The sequence below is a fragment of the Lycium barbarum genome, chromosome 3, assembly GCF_019175385.1.
Source record: "Lycium barbarum isolate Lr01 chromosome 3, ASM1917538v2, whole genome shotgun sequence".
NCBI lineage: Eukaryota > Viridiplantae > Streptophyta > Magnoliopsida > Solanales > Solanaceae > Lycium > Lycium barbarum.
In genome coordinates, this window is record NC_083339.1 from 139875906 (window position 1) to 139890759 (window position 14854).

The window sequence follows — 14854 nt, forward strand, 5'->3', positions numbered from 1 at the left end:
CGCCAGTTCACAATTACATTTCAAACTGTGATTAACTATTAATAAGTGGAAACCGTCAATTAGGGCAAATTCTTACATAATCAAGTAATCTGCGCCCTTAAACAACTTATGCCTCGCTAGACATAAGTTTGATTTTTAAGGACAATAAGTAAAGACCAGGCCATTTGAAGGGAAAAAACTAAAGACCAGCCTATTTGAAGGGAAACAATTTTTTGCGCGGACTGGCCTTCATATGGACTGGTCTTTAATTCCCCCCCCCCCCCCCCCCCCCTTTCAAATAGTTGGTCTTTACTTTTTGTCCCTGCTTATCATTTAATGAAAACTTGTGAGCCAAAGTACCCTTATTTGCTAGTCTACGAAATCATCCCCAGCAGAGTCGGGAAAAAAATTGCAATTCAGGAAAATTTAAATCGAAATTTTGCCTAGTTCGCCATAGGTTCAATAGAAATGAAGGGCATAAGTTCTTTAGTAACTAATTCGCTCACATAAATTTATAGAAATTTCACCTTGTTCGGCATAAGTTCTGTAGAAATGAAATTATGCCGGGTAACTTAATTCCTACAGAACTTATGCTAGACAAGGCAAAGTTTCTATGTAACTTTGCCCGAAAAGGTAGAAATTTTGCCATGCGAAATTAGGTCATAGATAAGGGCAGACCGAATTTCTTTTTTCTTTGTTTTTTTTTTTTGATATCAGGAATAATATCTCAATTTTTTGTTATTTAAAGTGCCGAAATACAAAAATTAAAGAGAAGCGATTTGAGGGCCAAAATTTAAAGAGCATCCACCCAAGATAGGGACATTCGTGCAAATTGGCCAATATTAATAGGATTCAACTGACCATCCATGCTAAATCAAGTGATCGTGGAACCATATGCAGGCCCAATTCGGTAGCCCACAGCAGTGTGGTAAATCTGGGGCATCGGGAGCTAAGCAATACGTCGTCGTCGCACTTAAATATCATGTTCAACGTGCAGATCTATATGACTGACTTTTGTCGTTTAGCGGAGTAATTGGCCAATCAACGGCTCTAATTTATACCCATCAGCAATCTTTTCGGTCGTCTATAAAACCTTTCAATTAAGCCAACCACTTTCCACTCTCTCCTCCAACGGAGGGTGCAGAGGTGACTCGATCAATCTTACACAAAAAAAGATGTTATTGAGAAGTTCATCAAGCCCTTTACTCAATTCATGGAAACCAAACTCATGTGGATCATCACCCGAATCCGACCACTTACTACCCATACAAACCCAACAACTAATTCGCACTCGATCTGCATCAATGTCCACGTCATTTGGTCATGATGAATCTCCAACTAAAAAAACATCTCCCACTAAAAAGAGAGAGGTAAAAACACCGAAGCTAACGAAATTAAAAGAGAAAGAAGTGGGGTTGGGTTCGACTGAGGTTAGGAGATTGTTATCAAATTCAGGTTTGGGAAAGGCTGAGGCTGCTGTGGAGGAAAAAGGGAGGGTGTTGCAGTCTACTTTGGTGGGGGGTGGTGTTGGTGGAGTTGGCGGTGGTGGTGGGTCGCATGGTGGAGATGGGTCGGATTCTCAGGATTCGAATAGTTGGCATGGGCATGATAGTACTGATGCTTATTACCAGAAAATGATTGAAGCTAATCCAGGGAATGGGCTGCTTTTGGCCAATTATGCCAGATTCTTGAAAGAGGTATGTGATTTTCATTGCCTTTGTTAATGTAATAACTGCGGATTCAGAATTTGTACGACTTGATGGGTTCCACCTTTGAAGATCTCAGCATTCACTATACATTTGAAATTATGCGTTCAAAATTGTGATATTTCATATATATATATATATCCTGCATCCCAAAAGAGTTGTCACCTTTCAGTTCTCGAGAGTGAATTTGACTAATTTTCGGAGCTAATTCAATATATTAAAAATTAAAAATTAGGATATTCAAAAACTAAACTAATAGTAGTAATGTATGTTGTAATTCTTCTTATATCAATACGATAAATACATCTTAAATTGTTGATCAAAGTTTAATAGTTTGACTCTCGAGATCTGGAACGTGACAAGTATTTTGGGATGGAGGAAGTATCTATTGGAGTAGTATATATCGCTTTCAGAATAACATGTACCGCTAAAGCTCCATCCACCTCTAACTAATTGCACAAAGCATCTTGGAAGGCTGTCTACATCACATCCTTTTGGGGTGCGTTCCTTTTACAGACCCTGCTAACGCGGGATGCTTTGTGTACCGGGTTACCCTTTTAATTACGTCATTTATTACTACTACTATGATTTATTGACCCGTGGGATTCCAATTATCGGTGTAAATAGGTTAAAGGTGATTTAGGGAAGGCTGAGGAGTACTGTGGAAGAGCAATATTAGCAAATCCAAATGATGGTAATGCGTTGTCACTTTACGCTGATCTGATATGGCAAACTCAAAAAGACGCAGCTCGTGCGCACACTTACTTTGATCAAGCCGTGAAATCTGACCCTGATGACTGGTATATATATGCTCTGCATCCCCTTTTTAAGATTTGAAATCTTTTGTGGAATAAGATTCTAGTTGTCACTTTCTGGGCATTGGTATCACGTTAATGATTGATGGAACCTTCAAATGTTTCCAGCCTGAATGGCTCTACTAGATGGACCACTTATTTTGTGCTGTTTGCCCACTTTCTTGAAAAAATCTTGGTGGTCCATTGCCCGCACCATCACCCAATTGTGTGACCGTTTGAAACGGACACTTTTACTTACTTAATTATATTTTCAACGCGCCTTTTCATGTGCGGGGCTGGTTCTTTTTTTCATGATCAAACGTGTGATTTTTTTTTTCATTATGAGTGGCGGTGAGATTCGATGCAGGACTTCAGCCTGCTTTGATACCATATTAAAGAAATGGATCTTCGGTTTAATCAACGTGGTATCAAAGCCAGCAACAGCTACTATGTTCGAGTCTCACCCCCGCCCCTCATTAAACCGAATTCCACGTGTTTGGCTCATGAAAAATAACAAAGCCACAAGTGAGGGGGTGTGTTAAAGATATAATTCAATAAATAAAAGTGTCATTTCTCTAATAGCTTAAGCTTTTAAATGAGGTGGTGACATACTTCAACAAGTTGACCCTGTTAAGCTTGTGGTGGCTTGCTTTATTTGTCTTTTAGCGTGACGAATGGGTGCTATGTTGTTATTGCAGCTATGTATTGGCATCATACGCTCGATTCCTGTGGGATGCTGAAGAAGAGGACGAGAATGAGGAAGAAGATCTAAGTAGGCAATATAGTATTCGAAATGGGAATTCAGCACAAACCCAGAACTTCTTTGGTGCATCGTCTCATCGACCTCCCTTGACTGCTGCTTCTTAGTTTCAACGGTCTCTTCCGATGTTAATCAGACTCCTAAGCACATAATTTAGATAACTAATATGTACTACTAGCGTATAAGTAGCTAAGAAATAGATTGCTCTCGACTATGAAGAGTTTTCCTTCTGTCTCTTTCACAAGTACTAATAAAACTAGAGGTCTTAACTAATTGTAATTTTGTGATGTCTGATAACCGAGTAATATCATTTGTACACTTCGTTGCCCTCAAATAAAGCATGAAGCTAGTTGTTTTGTAGTATAATAAGTTCTCTCCATTTTACAGAATACACAGGTTTCAAGTGTTCACTTGTGTACATAGGGAATCCAACTCCTCGCCAGAACTTTTTTTGATGAAGGTGGGGTTTGGGCTAATTTACATGCACTTTAACTATTTCATCAGGAACTTGCTACCGCTCACCAGTAGAGGTACCGAGTAACTCACATCTCCCCTCCATCTTTTCGGGTTGAATATTTAATTTGAACCTGTCTATGTTTGGTTAACCTAAAACGAACAACACTAGCACTTTCTTCGCTCCAAAATTGTAAACTCTTTCGACAAAGTAGAAGCACTCTGGTCAACCAATCAAATCTACTCTCTTCGTTTCAATTTATGTGAACCTTTTCGGAATACGAGGATCAAATTTTATAATTTTGACTATAAATTTTGATATAGATTTTTCAAGTTCGTAAAAATAAAATTTATATATTTAGGAAGCATATTGTAGGGATAAGGTCTGCATACACTTTATTCTCCCTAGATTCCACATTGTGGGATTTCGAGGGTACGTTGTTGTACATAAAAAAAAATACTATAACTTATGATGAAAAAATGTAAGGAAAACGTGGTTATACTACCTCATAGACTCCTTAAATAGTAATTGGAATGAGCCGGATATCATCTCGTTTGGGATCGTTGCCAAACTAATGAAACTTGAGAAATGCGTTCTTCGTTTCTTTAGTTTCTAAACATATTATCTAGGCCCATCAATTCTACTGCTCTTTGCGGTTGGGCCGTCTTCTTGGACTTCTATTTCATGGTACCGTGCTAAAACTAGCCCAATATAGACTTGAGCTACCACCATATTGCGGAGTATGTTGGGCAGATTTTTAAATGTGTTCAATTCAGCTGAATCATGAGAAGATCATTAGAGTAAATGTTAATTATCAGTATTGTTTCCTATTTCTGTTTATTATTTCCAGGTAAATAGTTTTTCCTTATTCTATGTATTGAACTTTTTAAGTATTCACTTGTTTTGGCAATATGTTTGCTTTGTAATAATCAAAGTTCGATTACTGAGCGTGCAAATATGTAGATGATTAATCATTTTGGTAGAAAAATCAGTTACTAATTGATGTATTGCACTGAATGTGAAATCCGTCGCACTAGAACAGCTTTATCAACAAGGCTGTTGCTCATGATTCATTAATGCGCATCCTCTCAAATATCTTTTGAATATATTTTACTGATAAATTTGAGTTAAAATATGCCCCAAGGTAACAGTCCTTTGACTATTTTAAAAAAAGGAGGTTGCGTAAGAAAGAAAGAGAAAGTGACTGTCCGGACCCAAAATCCTATGTTTAAATTCAGTTAATAGCGTTTTTGGGGAACGTTATCCACACAAACAACACGGCGTGGCACGAGATCGATGCTCTTGTTTAACAGGACCAGAACAACAAGGCTGTGCGTCTCGTGTCACCGACAAATCCAACGGTCACCATTTCTATGTGAATTAAACACACTCATGTAAAGCGTGAAGCATATACGTTTCTCTCCAAATGGTGCACGTCGTTTCATCAATGAGATTAACCCTGCAGATACCACGTGTCCAATCTCCTAAATCACAGACTAGGAGAATACTAATCACCCTATCCTGTAGCAGCTTTTAATGGACGAATTTATCCGTCAAAGTTAACACTTGTAACTCCTAGATTGCATATTATTAATAAAATAAGTTATTGTGGAGGGTCCTGGAAACTTGGCTTGGTGGCACGTGTGATGTTTCCGTTGCGTGCTTGAGGCGGTTTCGTACATTTTGGGCGGCTTTATGTATTAGAGCAGAGCTGATTTTATTTTACTGACGCACCAACAGAACTAAAACAGAGGAAGTGTAGTTTTTGAGCTTGAATTTTGGAGGAGGGGATAAGAGCTAGCAAAAATATGGAGAAGAATGAAGTTTTGCCTTTGGAGCTTCCTGCACCTCCGTCTTGGAAGAAATTGGTATTCCTTTCTTTCTTCCCCAGCTTTTTTCTAGTGTCGTTGATTGTGCTTTAGCAGAATTACACTTTGCTGCGATTGTAATACTACTCTTTTGCTAGTCTTTAATATATGCTACTGTATCCTGTACGTCTTCTCAATCTCTTTCTTGCGGTTTCTTTTGATTATTTCTGCTATTTCCCCCCAATTTCAGTTACTTGCTGACATGTCTAGTTATATCTGTTCTTTTCTGAGCCTATATTGATTGGGTTAGAAGATGGGAGATAGAAGAACCGTGGTCTATAAACAATTGAGATCAAGGGAAATAGAAAATGGAATGATTTACTGAAGATTTGAAACTTTTGAATTGGCAATCATCTGTTAGGAGCTGATTGTTTTTAGTAGCCCTGAGGTCAATTTCTATTAGAGCAAAGAATTGGAGCTTACAATGAACTGAGAGCGACAACAATATATTGGAACTTAAGTCAAATCAATTGGGATCAGCGGAACTGCATGCTAATCCCCTTTTTTTGAGCTGATAAGTGAGTTGCTGGCTGCTTTATCAAAAAAAAAAAAAAAAAAAGGTGAGTTGCTGGCTGAGCTTTCAAATGTTACTGAACAAACATTAGTTCTGACTTCTGAAGGAAGCTGTAACTTGGAACTGAGGCAGATGTGAAGGGGCTACCTGATATTTTCGGAACATTCAAGAATAGTAATTTCATACTACTAGTAGATGAAGACCTCTTCTCAATGCCATTCACAACTTGTCAAATGGCATTGAAAGAGGCAAAAGAAATGAATAGTAAACCAACTGAACAAGAATTTTTCAATATTAGTGTTAGTCACTAATTAGCCAAAAATTTGAGTAAGCTATGCTCCAAACTTTGGCAACCAGATGGCACAATTTTTACCATCATAAAGTCTAGCAAAGTCCGTGGCATAGATAACAGACGGGGTGCCAAAGTCCGTGGCATAGACACCTAACAATTTTTAGCATCTATTTTGTGTAATTTTTAAATAATTCTGGTTTCCAAGCTAGATAAATCCATTACCATGTTTAGGTCTCGCTATTAGTGAGTGTATGAAAAGATCAGTGTGCGAAAGCTACCTGGATTATTGAATTATAACTGTCCTGTGGCCATAGCAGTCCTTTGGAGAAAAGAAATAGCTTTCATAAGCGAATTAAGCATGGTCTTTCCTAGTGAGCTTCGGTACCTTACGATGTTTCTGTTTCTCTCTCTGTTGCTTTGCAGGTCATGCCGAAGAAAGTGGGTAAAATAAAGAAGGATGAGGTTGTATTTGTTGCTCCAACAGGAGAGGAGATCAGGAATCGCAGGCAGTTGGTGAAGTACCTGAAAACACACGATGGTAATCCTGGTATATCAGAATTTGATTGGACTACTGGTGAGGCTCCGAGAAGATCAGCACGGATCCTTGAGAAGGTTAAGGCAATGCCACCTCCAGCATTGCTTGAGCCAAAAAAGAAACGACGCCGTACATCCGCGGATGCAAATAAAGCTAAAGAAACAGATGTTGCAAATGTAGAGAAGGAAAACTTTGACGAGATAGATATGGAATCTGGCAAAGAAGAAAGGGAAAGCTTAGAGGAGGAGAATGTAGTAGAAAATGAAATGGAGGACAAGGAGAAGGATGAGATGGGGGCTAATAAGGAAGATACAGAGCACAACAAAGAAGAGAAAATGTCTGATAGAGAGGTTAAAATCCAGGCCAGTGATGACTGGCAGATTGAGGGTGGAGGTAAAATGGCTGAAAATTATATAGAGGAGACCATCGCAATTGATGCCAACGTCCACAATGATCCCATGGACAAGGACAATTTCCAGGTAGTGGTTTCAAATGCTGCAATTGGAGAAACAAAGGCTGCTGAAGCAGGAACAGAAGTCGAGGATAAACGGGGATATGGAGAAAATTTACACTCCCAGATTGCGATAGACAGCAGTGCAGATGATATGACTCAAGATATTCCTGTCTCGGGAAGTGAGACGTGCAACATGCAGGACCCTGCATTTGTTGGGAAAACTAGTGATTTCTGCGAGAACCTTGGAGAGCATAAGTCGCTGGAAGAAGAGAAAAATAAGAATAGGGCTGATCCTGTAATGGATAATGGCAAGATTAACCAACCAGAGCGGGCACATACCCCACAGCATCAATCTGCTGCTCCTATTAGTTGTTGAGTGTAGCCATCTAAACTAAATAAAGTAAATTACGCCTTCGCCCAGTGCATGTTTTCATCCGTCTCACTGGGATTTGCTTGGACGATTGCAATAGTATGTTTATTAGTTTAGGATTAAGCTTTTTCGGGGGTCAACTTTACTGATCTTTCTGTGACATTGCATCTGTGATCTGTACTTTGTGATATATTATGGTGTTCTATTCTCTTTCTAACATGGATAGCTTGTTGTTTATTGTGGGATTCGCATACTAGATCAAGGTAGTATATGAACTCCCAAAATAATCAACTATGTAGTTCATTTCTTTACACAAATAGTTGATTTTTTTGTTTACTAGGGCAAAGCAGTGGCGTAATTCGTCGTTATGGTGTTGCGGCCTTGCCTAAGACGGATAAGGCAACAGGAAAATGATGAATAATATACCACTCCTGTTATGTGGTAGTTATTTTTTTAGTTTCTCAGAACAGAATGGAAGTATTTCATATTACCTGTTATGAGATGATATATCGATATAACTACATGAGTATGTATGATTTAAGTTGGATCATAAGTTCTTTTTTTATACATATAAGTTGGATCATAAGTTCTTTTTTACTTTTTTGAACGTCATGCCAATTGAATATTATCACATAAATTTGGATGGAGAACAGCGTGAGACGCTGCGTTTGGGGAGGAGACTGGGGGTTTTCAAATGAGACCGAAAAATCGATTCGAATCGATAAATCGAGTTAAACCGACTTAATAAATCGAAAACCGGCTTGGTTTGACTTGATTTAGTTTTAAATTTAAAAAAATCGATAATATGTGGTTTGGTTTGGTGCTAAACCAAAAAAAACCCGAACTAAAACCGAACCGATAGATAGATACATATTTAATATATATATAGATTCTTGAAAATTTTGGCTCATTTCAAGTCCAATACAAATTCAAATAATTAGAAAGAAAAGTGTAACCCATTTAAGTTTAAGGTAAAATAAAAAGAAATTTGCTAAAGGTAAAATAAAAAATTTCCTCTTATCCAATTTTACGGCTCCCTCTTTTACATGCCATCTAAATTACTACTTATAAGCTAGCATTTTATCCGTCAAAAATTAAAGGGAAGAAAATGGTAATTGGAATTTAAAATGATTTTGTAGATGACTTTGTCTTTTGGTTTATCATTTTCCGTTTCAACTTCTGTGCTTTCTTCTCAATGCTTCATAAACACGATGAGTCTAGATAACAAAAATTCTGAAGGACTGCGTAATATCAAAAGGCTACATGTAGGGAAGTAACTAGAATCATGAAAAGTAGATGTTATGTTTCTGTAATTCCTATACCCATAACCAGGCCTATACTTAAATAAAGTTAATGAATTAATTAAGAAGATTCTTAGATTTGAATGGATCACGGTCAAAGCCGTATTTAGTTACCATTTAATTTAAAGGTTCTTTGTATTAATACATTCTTAAAATTCGAAAAAACCGCAAAAATCGAACCAAACCGATAAAACCGACAAAATCGGAAAAACAAACCGATGGAATTTATGCTATAATGGTTTGGTTTGGTTTGAATATTCAAAAATATCGACTTAATTGGTTTGGTTTGATTTTAACCAAAGACCGAGTCAAACCGGATCATGAACACCCCTGGGGGAGACGAAGAAAAGGGGAACCTTTCAAAAACAATCTATATCATGCGTCACAAAAGAGCTCGTTACAAGAGTCTAGAGTTCAGACAGAACCTCCAGCTAATTAAGAGTAAGAAGTGTAAATTTGGGAGATTGGAATTCCACCATTTCAGCGAGTGGCTTGGATGTGAGGAGAAGGTCTCTCAATTCTAGAAGCCATATTGGAGTCGATGAACGTTGTTTGGAGTACTTTAATGGCTTGGAAATTGTTAAGTCGATTGCTATTATGTATGACACTATCAGCGAGAGTAAGAATCTTTACTAATGAGATTCGGAATACGCAGATATGAGATTCGGGATATGATCGTGAACACATGAATAAATTAAGGGATGTAACATTTATTATATTTTATATACATAAAACTAATTTTTAACTTTTGTATACAATGTTTAGTAACACTGTAACACGATTATTTGTATAAATTACAAAGAGTATCTTACACAAAATACTCATCGGAAATAAGCTACCAAAAATATCTTCTTTAATTTTTAATAGGGCGAGAGGAACTAATTAGTACTTACCAGTTGCAAATCAACTTCGTAAATCGTACGGCAAAATTGTGAAGTCCTCGAACAGTGAAAGGGAAGGTTCAAGTCGAATGTCCGTTGACTTGCTTCATTTGATTATTTTGGGAGTTGAATTAGCCCGATGTTCTAACATCTCTTTTGCGTTCTTTCGAGCTAATTTTCTTGTTAATGTCCCGAAGGTCCAAGCAAACATTAATTCCTACTTTGATTTCCCACCATTCCTGCAAGACCTACCACCATGCAAGTTAATTCATAAGACCAATTCAAAATCCCTTCCCTTGTATATATATAGAGCCATATTCCTAGCATTAGGTATCTCATATCCTTCCCTAGCAAACTAGCAATCATCAACTTCCTCAGTTGTGATAAATAGGATATCCGTTCCAATCATTCGAAAGAATTAAGAAAATTACCAAATACTAAAAGACATGGACAAAATGCTGTGCATGGTCGTCTTTGGTGCTTTACTCGTCGCAAGTTGGGTGCAAGATGCAACAGCCCAAACGGTGCATGTGGTCGGGGACAACATGGGTTGGATCATACCGAGCAATGGCGCGGCAGCTTACATAAATTGGGCTGCTGGGAAAACTTTCAGGGTTGGCGACACTCTAGGTACACTTAATTTCTTTGCGATATCCGTCAATCTAAGGCTAATTTTGAGTGCCTTATTCATGTTATGTTACTTTTTTTTTTACAGTTTTCAATTTTATGACCAACCAACATGACGTGCTGCAAGTACAGAAAACTTCGTTCGATGGGTGCAATTCGCAGAATGCCATAGGCAATCCCATAATGACAGGACCAGCAAATGTAACTCTTGACTCTGCTGGAGATCACTATTTTATTTGCACTTTTGGCAGACATTGCCAAAATGGCCAAAAATTAGCTATTACAGTGTCCAGCACCGGTACTCCAGGAGCCAACCCACCTACACCATTTGCTGCAGGACCTTCAGGAGCCAACTCGCCTAACCCGAGCAATCCAACCACTCCTACTGTACCTTCTCCATCCTCTTCCACTCAACCAGAAGCTTGTGCACCTACACCGTCTGCTGCTGGACCTTCAAGTTCCACTCCTGGTGTTAGTGCTCCTCCTTCTGCTTCGTCCTCAACGACCATATTGGCCAGTTTTCTGCTCAGTGTGTCTTCAATTGCCTTGGCCACTTTCCTTTAAATTGGATAAATTAAGGAGGTTGTTGAGCTTTGCATTTGTTATGCTACAGTTTGTACTGATAAACCTGTGATGGATTTTTTCCTTTTGTTTACTGGCTTGTATTGGACATTTCAGCCCTGTTTTGGCACTGATTTGTCGTAGTGATATTTTGTGAATTTCAGTAAAATTATGATAATTGTTTTGCAATCATCTGTGCAGATAATTTGTTTCTATGTCTCTGTAGTATCGCCTAAATTATCAAAAACATACTTTATTATGTTACTGTATAACTCTGCGATTATTCCTACGTATGAAGCAGGTAATTTTGATAGTAACATTTTCCGGAGATAAAACATAAAAATAATCTTAGATAACGTTTAAAATATTCAACTCTTAAAGCCTTAATTTAGGTGTTTCACATAGACAGGCTCAAGCAGTGCAAGACGTGTCATTTATACACGCATCTATCGCTTTACTATGATTAAGTGATAATAGTATGTTAGTTTCACTACCACAATTTACTACCAGGTTAAATTGCTCAGTTCAGTGTAAACTAAACACCCATGGGAAGGAGTAAATATTTAACTGCAACAGGACACAATGGTTGTCCGGACTCTTATGTTTTTTTAATGAATTAACCCCAAGTGGCACCTGTGTTTTAGAGTCTAATGGCATATATATTGCACTTGTGTTTGATTATAGTTTTTGCAAAGAATATTTGATTGTTTAAAAGTGAAAAATGTGAAAACATTTCAAATTTTCATGGTCAAACCCTGCTTATTCCAAATAAAGTAAAAAACTTTCAAGAAAAAAGTAAATAATTCTCATTGCCATAGGTTGTCATTCTTTTCTTGTGAAAGTGTGGCGAGATACTTTAAACTGGAGGTTTCTTTTTCTCAACATAAAAGCGATATATAATTAGTACTCTTACAAGTTCTAAAAGTTTATCCTTCTATTTTTGAACTCTAAACTCTGTGCAATCAAATACTGTTGAATAAATTTGGATGGAGCTGAGCAAAAGACTCCTAGTGTTATAGGGAGACAAAGAAACGGGAAGCCTTCCCAATATTTTCGTATTAAAATCATGAGATGAAATTATGTTTGGACATGCAATTTGGATTTTTTAAGTTGTATTTTTTTATAGACATAAGAACCCCACATGTCGTGAAAACTATCAAAACTTTCTCAATTCTTATGCAATCTTACCAAATCAGCAAGTCATAGTTCATAACAAACTTTAATACGCTACTAGATAGCCTTTCTAAAAAAATACAACATCAATTGATCAAACTTTAGTTCAATAAAAAGGAAAATTTAGCATAAATAGTTATTAACTACTCTTTAATATAATCCTCCCACATGATACAAACATAAATAACGGTTGGTAGAAGTTAATGAGGTTGGTAAATAGTTGGTGAGAGTAATTGCTAAAAATATGTATCAATTTATGGGCCTTTTTTACAAAATACAAACTTATGGATTAAATTTTACATTTAAAAATTTTGAAATCATGATTTGAAATCTTAAATCCTACCTTTTTGGATGATTTGGGATTTCATCTCATGAGATAAAATCGCATGTCCAAACACTGATTTCATCTCATGACTTGAAATCATGAAATGAAATCGCATGTCCAAACGCCTACTAATGCGTAACAGGTGAGCTTCTTAAAAGAGACTAGAGTTCAGGTAGTTAGGAACTTAATTTTAGCTAATTAAGAGTAAGAAGTGCAAACTTGGAGATTGATATTCCACTATTTCAGCAAGTGGTCTGGCTATGAGGACAAGGTATCACAATTCCAGAAGCTATATTAGGAAAATTGAGTCAACGAACGTTGTTTGGAGAACTTTAATGCTTTCTAACTTGTTTAGTTGATTGCTATTATGTACTATCAGGTAAATGGAATATAGTAATTCACCGGCAAAAAGGATTCGGATAAATCACTTGTTTAGTTGATTGCTATTATATTGAAAAATCATTTTGGCCTTATATAGACGTAGTAATTTTTCGGCAAAAACGGTTCAGATAAATCACTTGTGCCTACCTAACTCCGCAATTGATCACGATTCTTTGTATTAATAACAAAGAGTAGTTTAGACAAAATATATACTCAAAGGATTAACGCTATCAAAAATATGTTCTTTAATTTTTAAAAGGCGAGTCAGAAGAAATAATTTCTCCATAATTAAGGAGGAATTTACCAGCTGCAAATCAACTTCGTAAATCGTACGGCAAAATTATGAAGTCCACGAACCGTAGAAGGGAAGGTTCAAGTCAAGTATCTAGAGACTTGCTTCATTTGATTATTTTGGGAGTTGAATTAGCCCGATGTTCCAACATCTCTTTCGGGTTCTTCTTTGTAGCTAATTTCTTGTTAATGTCCCATTGGTCCAAGCAAACATTAATTCCTACTTTGATTTCCCACACCACTCTTGCAAGAGTCCGGAACCAAAATGACTCCAAAAAAGTGTTTTTGAACCAAAATACCCCAACAAAAAAAATATTACAAATCTGCCTTTAGCGCAGTAAATTACTGCGCAAAGGGTCCTTGGTTTTTTTTTCTTCTTTTGGTTAACCTCTCTTTCATTACACTTTTTATCGTACTTTGATCATAGATTAATCATGCTTCGAGACCCCAAAACTTCAATATTTTATATAGAACCCTACTTATATTTATGCGATTAATAAGGTAGGTTCAATACATCTTCGGATTGCCATTTTAGTGGTTGAAAAGTGCTCGAACGCCATTTTTGTTTGAAGGCTTGGTGTAATTAGCTTTAAGTTCTTTATGAATACTTAAACTTGTTCATTAATAATAAACCAAAACTAGTAAAATACAATCATCAAAAAAAAAAAAAAACACATTCATCAATACATGCCCTTGAGTTGATGAAAAACTAAACATACTAATATTCTTCAAAATAACAACATCATCATAAATTAAACTTAAAACTAAAATCATAACATTCTTAATCACATTAGAATAGAAGTCCTCAATATCATCCTCAGAAAAATATTGGCGGTTTCTTAATAGACTACAAGTTAGTAGGAGTGATTTTGATTTAACTATAATTGGAAGATATCCAATGTCATTTATGCAGCAAGGTATAACCAGTTATGGACAGTGGTACATTCAAGACGATGGTTCTTTGACGGATTATTTGAAGGCGCCTTATGATTATAGGGAATGCATAATTTTAAACGTCCTTGAAATGTACATAGAGAAGGTCCCCATTAATCGACTTGAATTCATGGCTAGGGCTCCTCGGGAAGCCCGAAATAGACCTTGTCGGGAAGCCTCGTCCAGAATTCAAGCCGAAGTCACTCAAGCGAAATCTACTTATGAACACAATTACCCTGACATAAGTACTTATGAAGGCATTTTGATGAGCCAAATGCCTCTGGATAGTTTAAGTCAGCAATTTAATGAGCAGTGGTAAATATTCATTTTTTACATTATTATTATTATTATTATTATTATTATTATTATTATTATTATTATTATTGTGTAGTGGCACTTGAATGCTACTAATAATGTCGATTATATTATTTAGGGGTTATACACCTGATATGGATCATATCAGACAGTCCTCTAAATCGGGATGGATGAATCAGGTTGAACATCCTCAGTCTATCCAACTACTCAAAACGATGGTCCTTCCTCAAGTTTCGGTGCAGTTGATTACTATCGGTACATCTATTTTTTTAACATCAATAGTATTATTTGATGTATAGTAGTTAAAATACTCTACTTTCTTATGTAGGGAGAATGTGGT

The 14854-nt window shown here is 36.7% G+C and overlaps 3 protein-coding genes across 3 annotated transcripts; all 3 read left to right on the top strand.

The window, feature by feature from the left end:
* The first annotated feature begins 1086 nt into the window (after positions 1 to 1086).
* LOC132632995 (uncharacterized) lies at positions 1087 to 3557 on the top strand. The gene is made up of 3 exons (XM_060349167.1): positions 1087 to 1676; positions 2313 to 2485; positions 3178 to 3557. The coding sequence occupies exons 1-3, from the start codon at positions 1155 to 1157 to the stop codon at positions 3344 to 3346; spliced, it is 864 nt and encodes a 287-aa protein (XP_060205150.1). The 5' UTR covers positions 1087 to 1154; the 3' UTR covers positions 3347 to 3557.
* A 1463-nt stretch (positions 3558 to 5020) lies between these two features.
* On the top strand, positions 5021 to 7943 carry LOC132632994 (methyl-CpG-binding domain-containing protein 11-like). Its single transcript, XM_060349165.1, has 2 exons — positions 5021 to 5561; positions 6791 to 7943. The coding sequence occupies exons 1-2, from the start codon at positions 5502 to 5504 to the stop codon at positions 7730 to 7732; spliced, it is 1002 nt and encodes a 333-aa protein (XP_060205148.1). The 5' UTR covers positions 5021 to 5501; the 3' UTR covers positions 7733 to 7943.
* Positions 7944 to 10223: 2280 nt separating this feature from the next.
* Positions 10224 to 11285, top strand: LOC132634296 (cucumber peeling cupredoxin-like). The gene is made up of 2 exons (XM_060350567.1): positions 10224 to 10538; positions 10624 to 11285. Exons 1-2 carry the CDS (start codon positions 10355 to 10357, stop codon positions 11097 to 11099), a joined length of 660 nt encoding a protein of 219 aa, XP_060206550.1. The 5' UTR covers positions 10224 to 10354; the 3' UTR covers positions 11100 to 11285.
* Positions 11286 to 14854: the final 3569 nt, after the last annotated feature.

What these genes read in the sequence shown, in the direction of transcription:
- LOC132634296 (XM_060350567.1), top strand. Translation starts at nt 10,355, where the DNA reads ATGGACAAAATGCTGTGCATGGTCGTCTTTGGTGCTTTACTCGTCGCA. An exon ending in CAGGGTTGGCGACACTCTAG is followed by an intron (nt 10,539 to 10,623) that starts GTACACTTAATT and finishes TTTTTTTTACAG; the next exon opens with TTTTCAATTTTATGACCAAC.
- LOC132632994 (XM_060349165.1), top strand. Translation starts at nt 5,502, where the DNA reads ATGGAGAAGAATGAAGTTTTGCCTTTGGAGCTTCCTGCACCTCCGTCT. An exon ending in CTCCGTCTTGGAAGAAATTG is followed by an intron (nt 5,562 to 6,790) that starts GTATTCCTTTCT and finishes GTTGCTTTGCAG; the next exon opens with GTCATGCCGAAGAAAGTGGG.
- LOC132632995 (XM_060349167.1), top strand. Translation starts at nt 1,155, where the DNA reads ATGTTATTGAGAAGTTCATCAAGCCCTTTACTCAATTCATGGAAACCA. An exon ending in ATGCCAGATTCTTGAAAGAG is followed by an intron (nt 1,677 to 2,312) that starts GTATGTGATTTT and finishes CGGTGTAAATAG; the next exon opens with GTTAAAGGTGATTTAGGGAA. An exon ending in AAATCTGACCCTGATGACTG is followed by an intron (nt 2,486 to 3,177) that starts GTATATATATGC and finishes TTGTTATTGCAG; the next exon opens with CTATGTATTGGCATCATACG.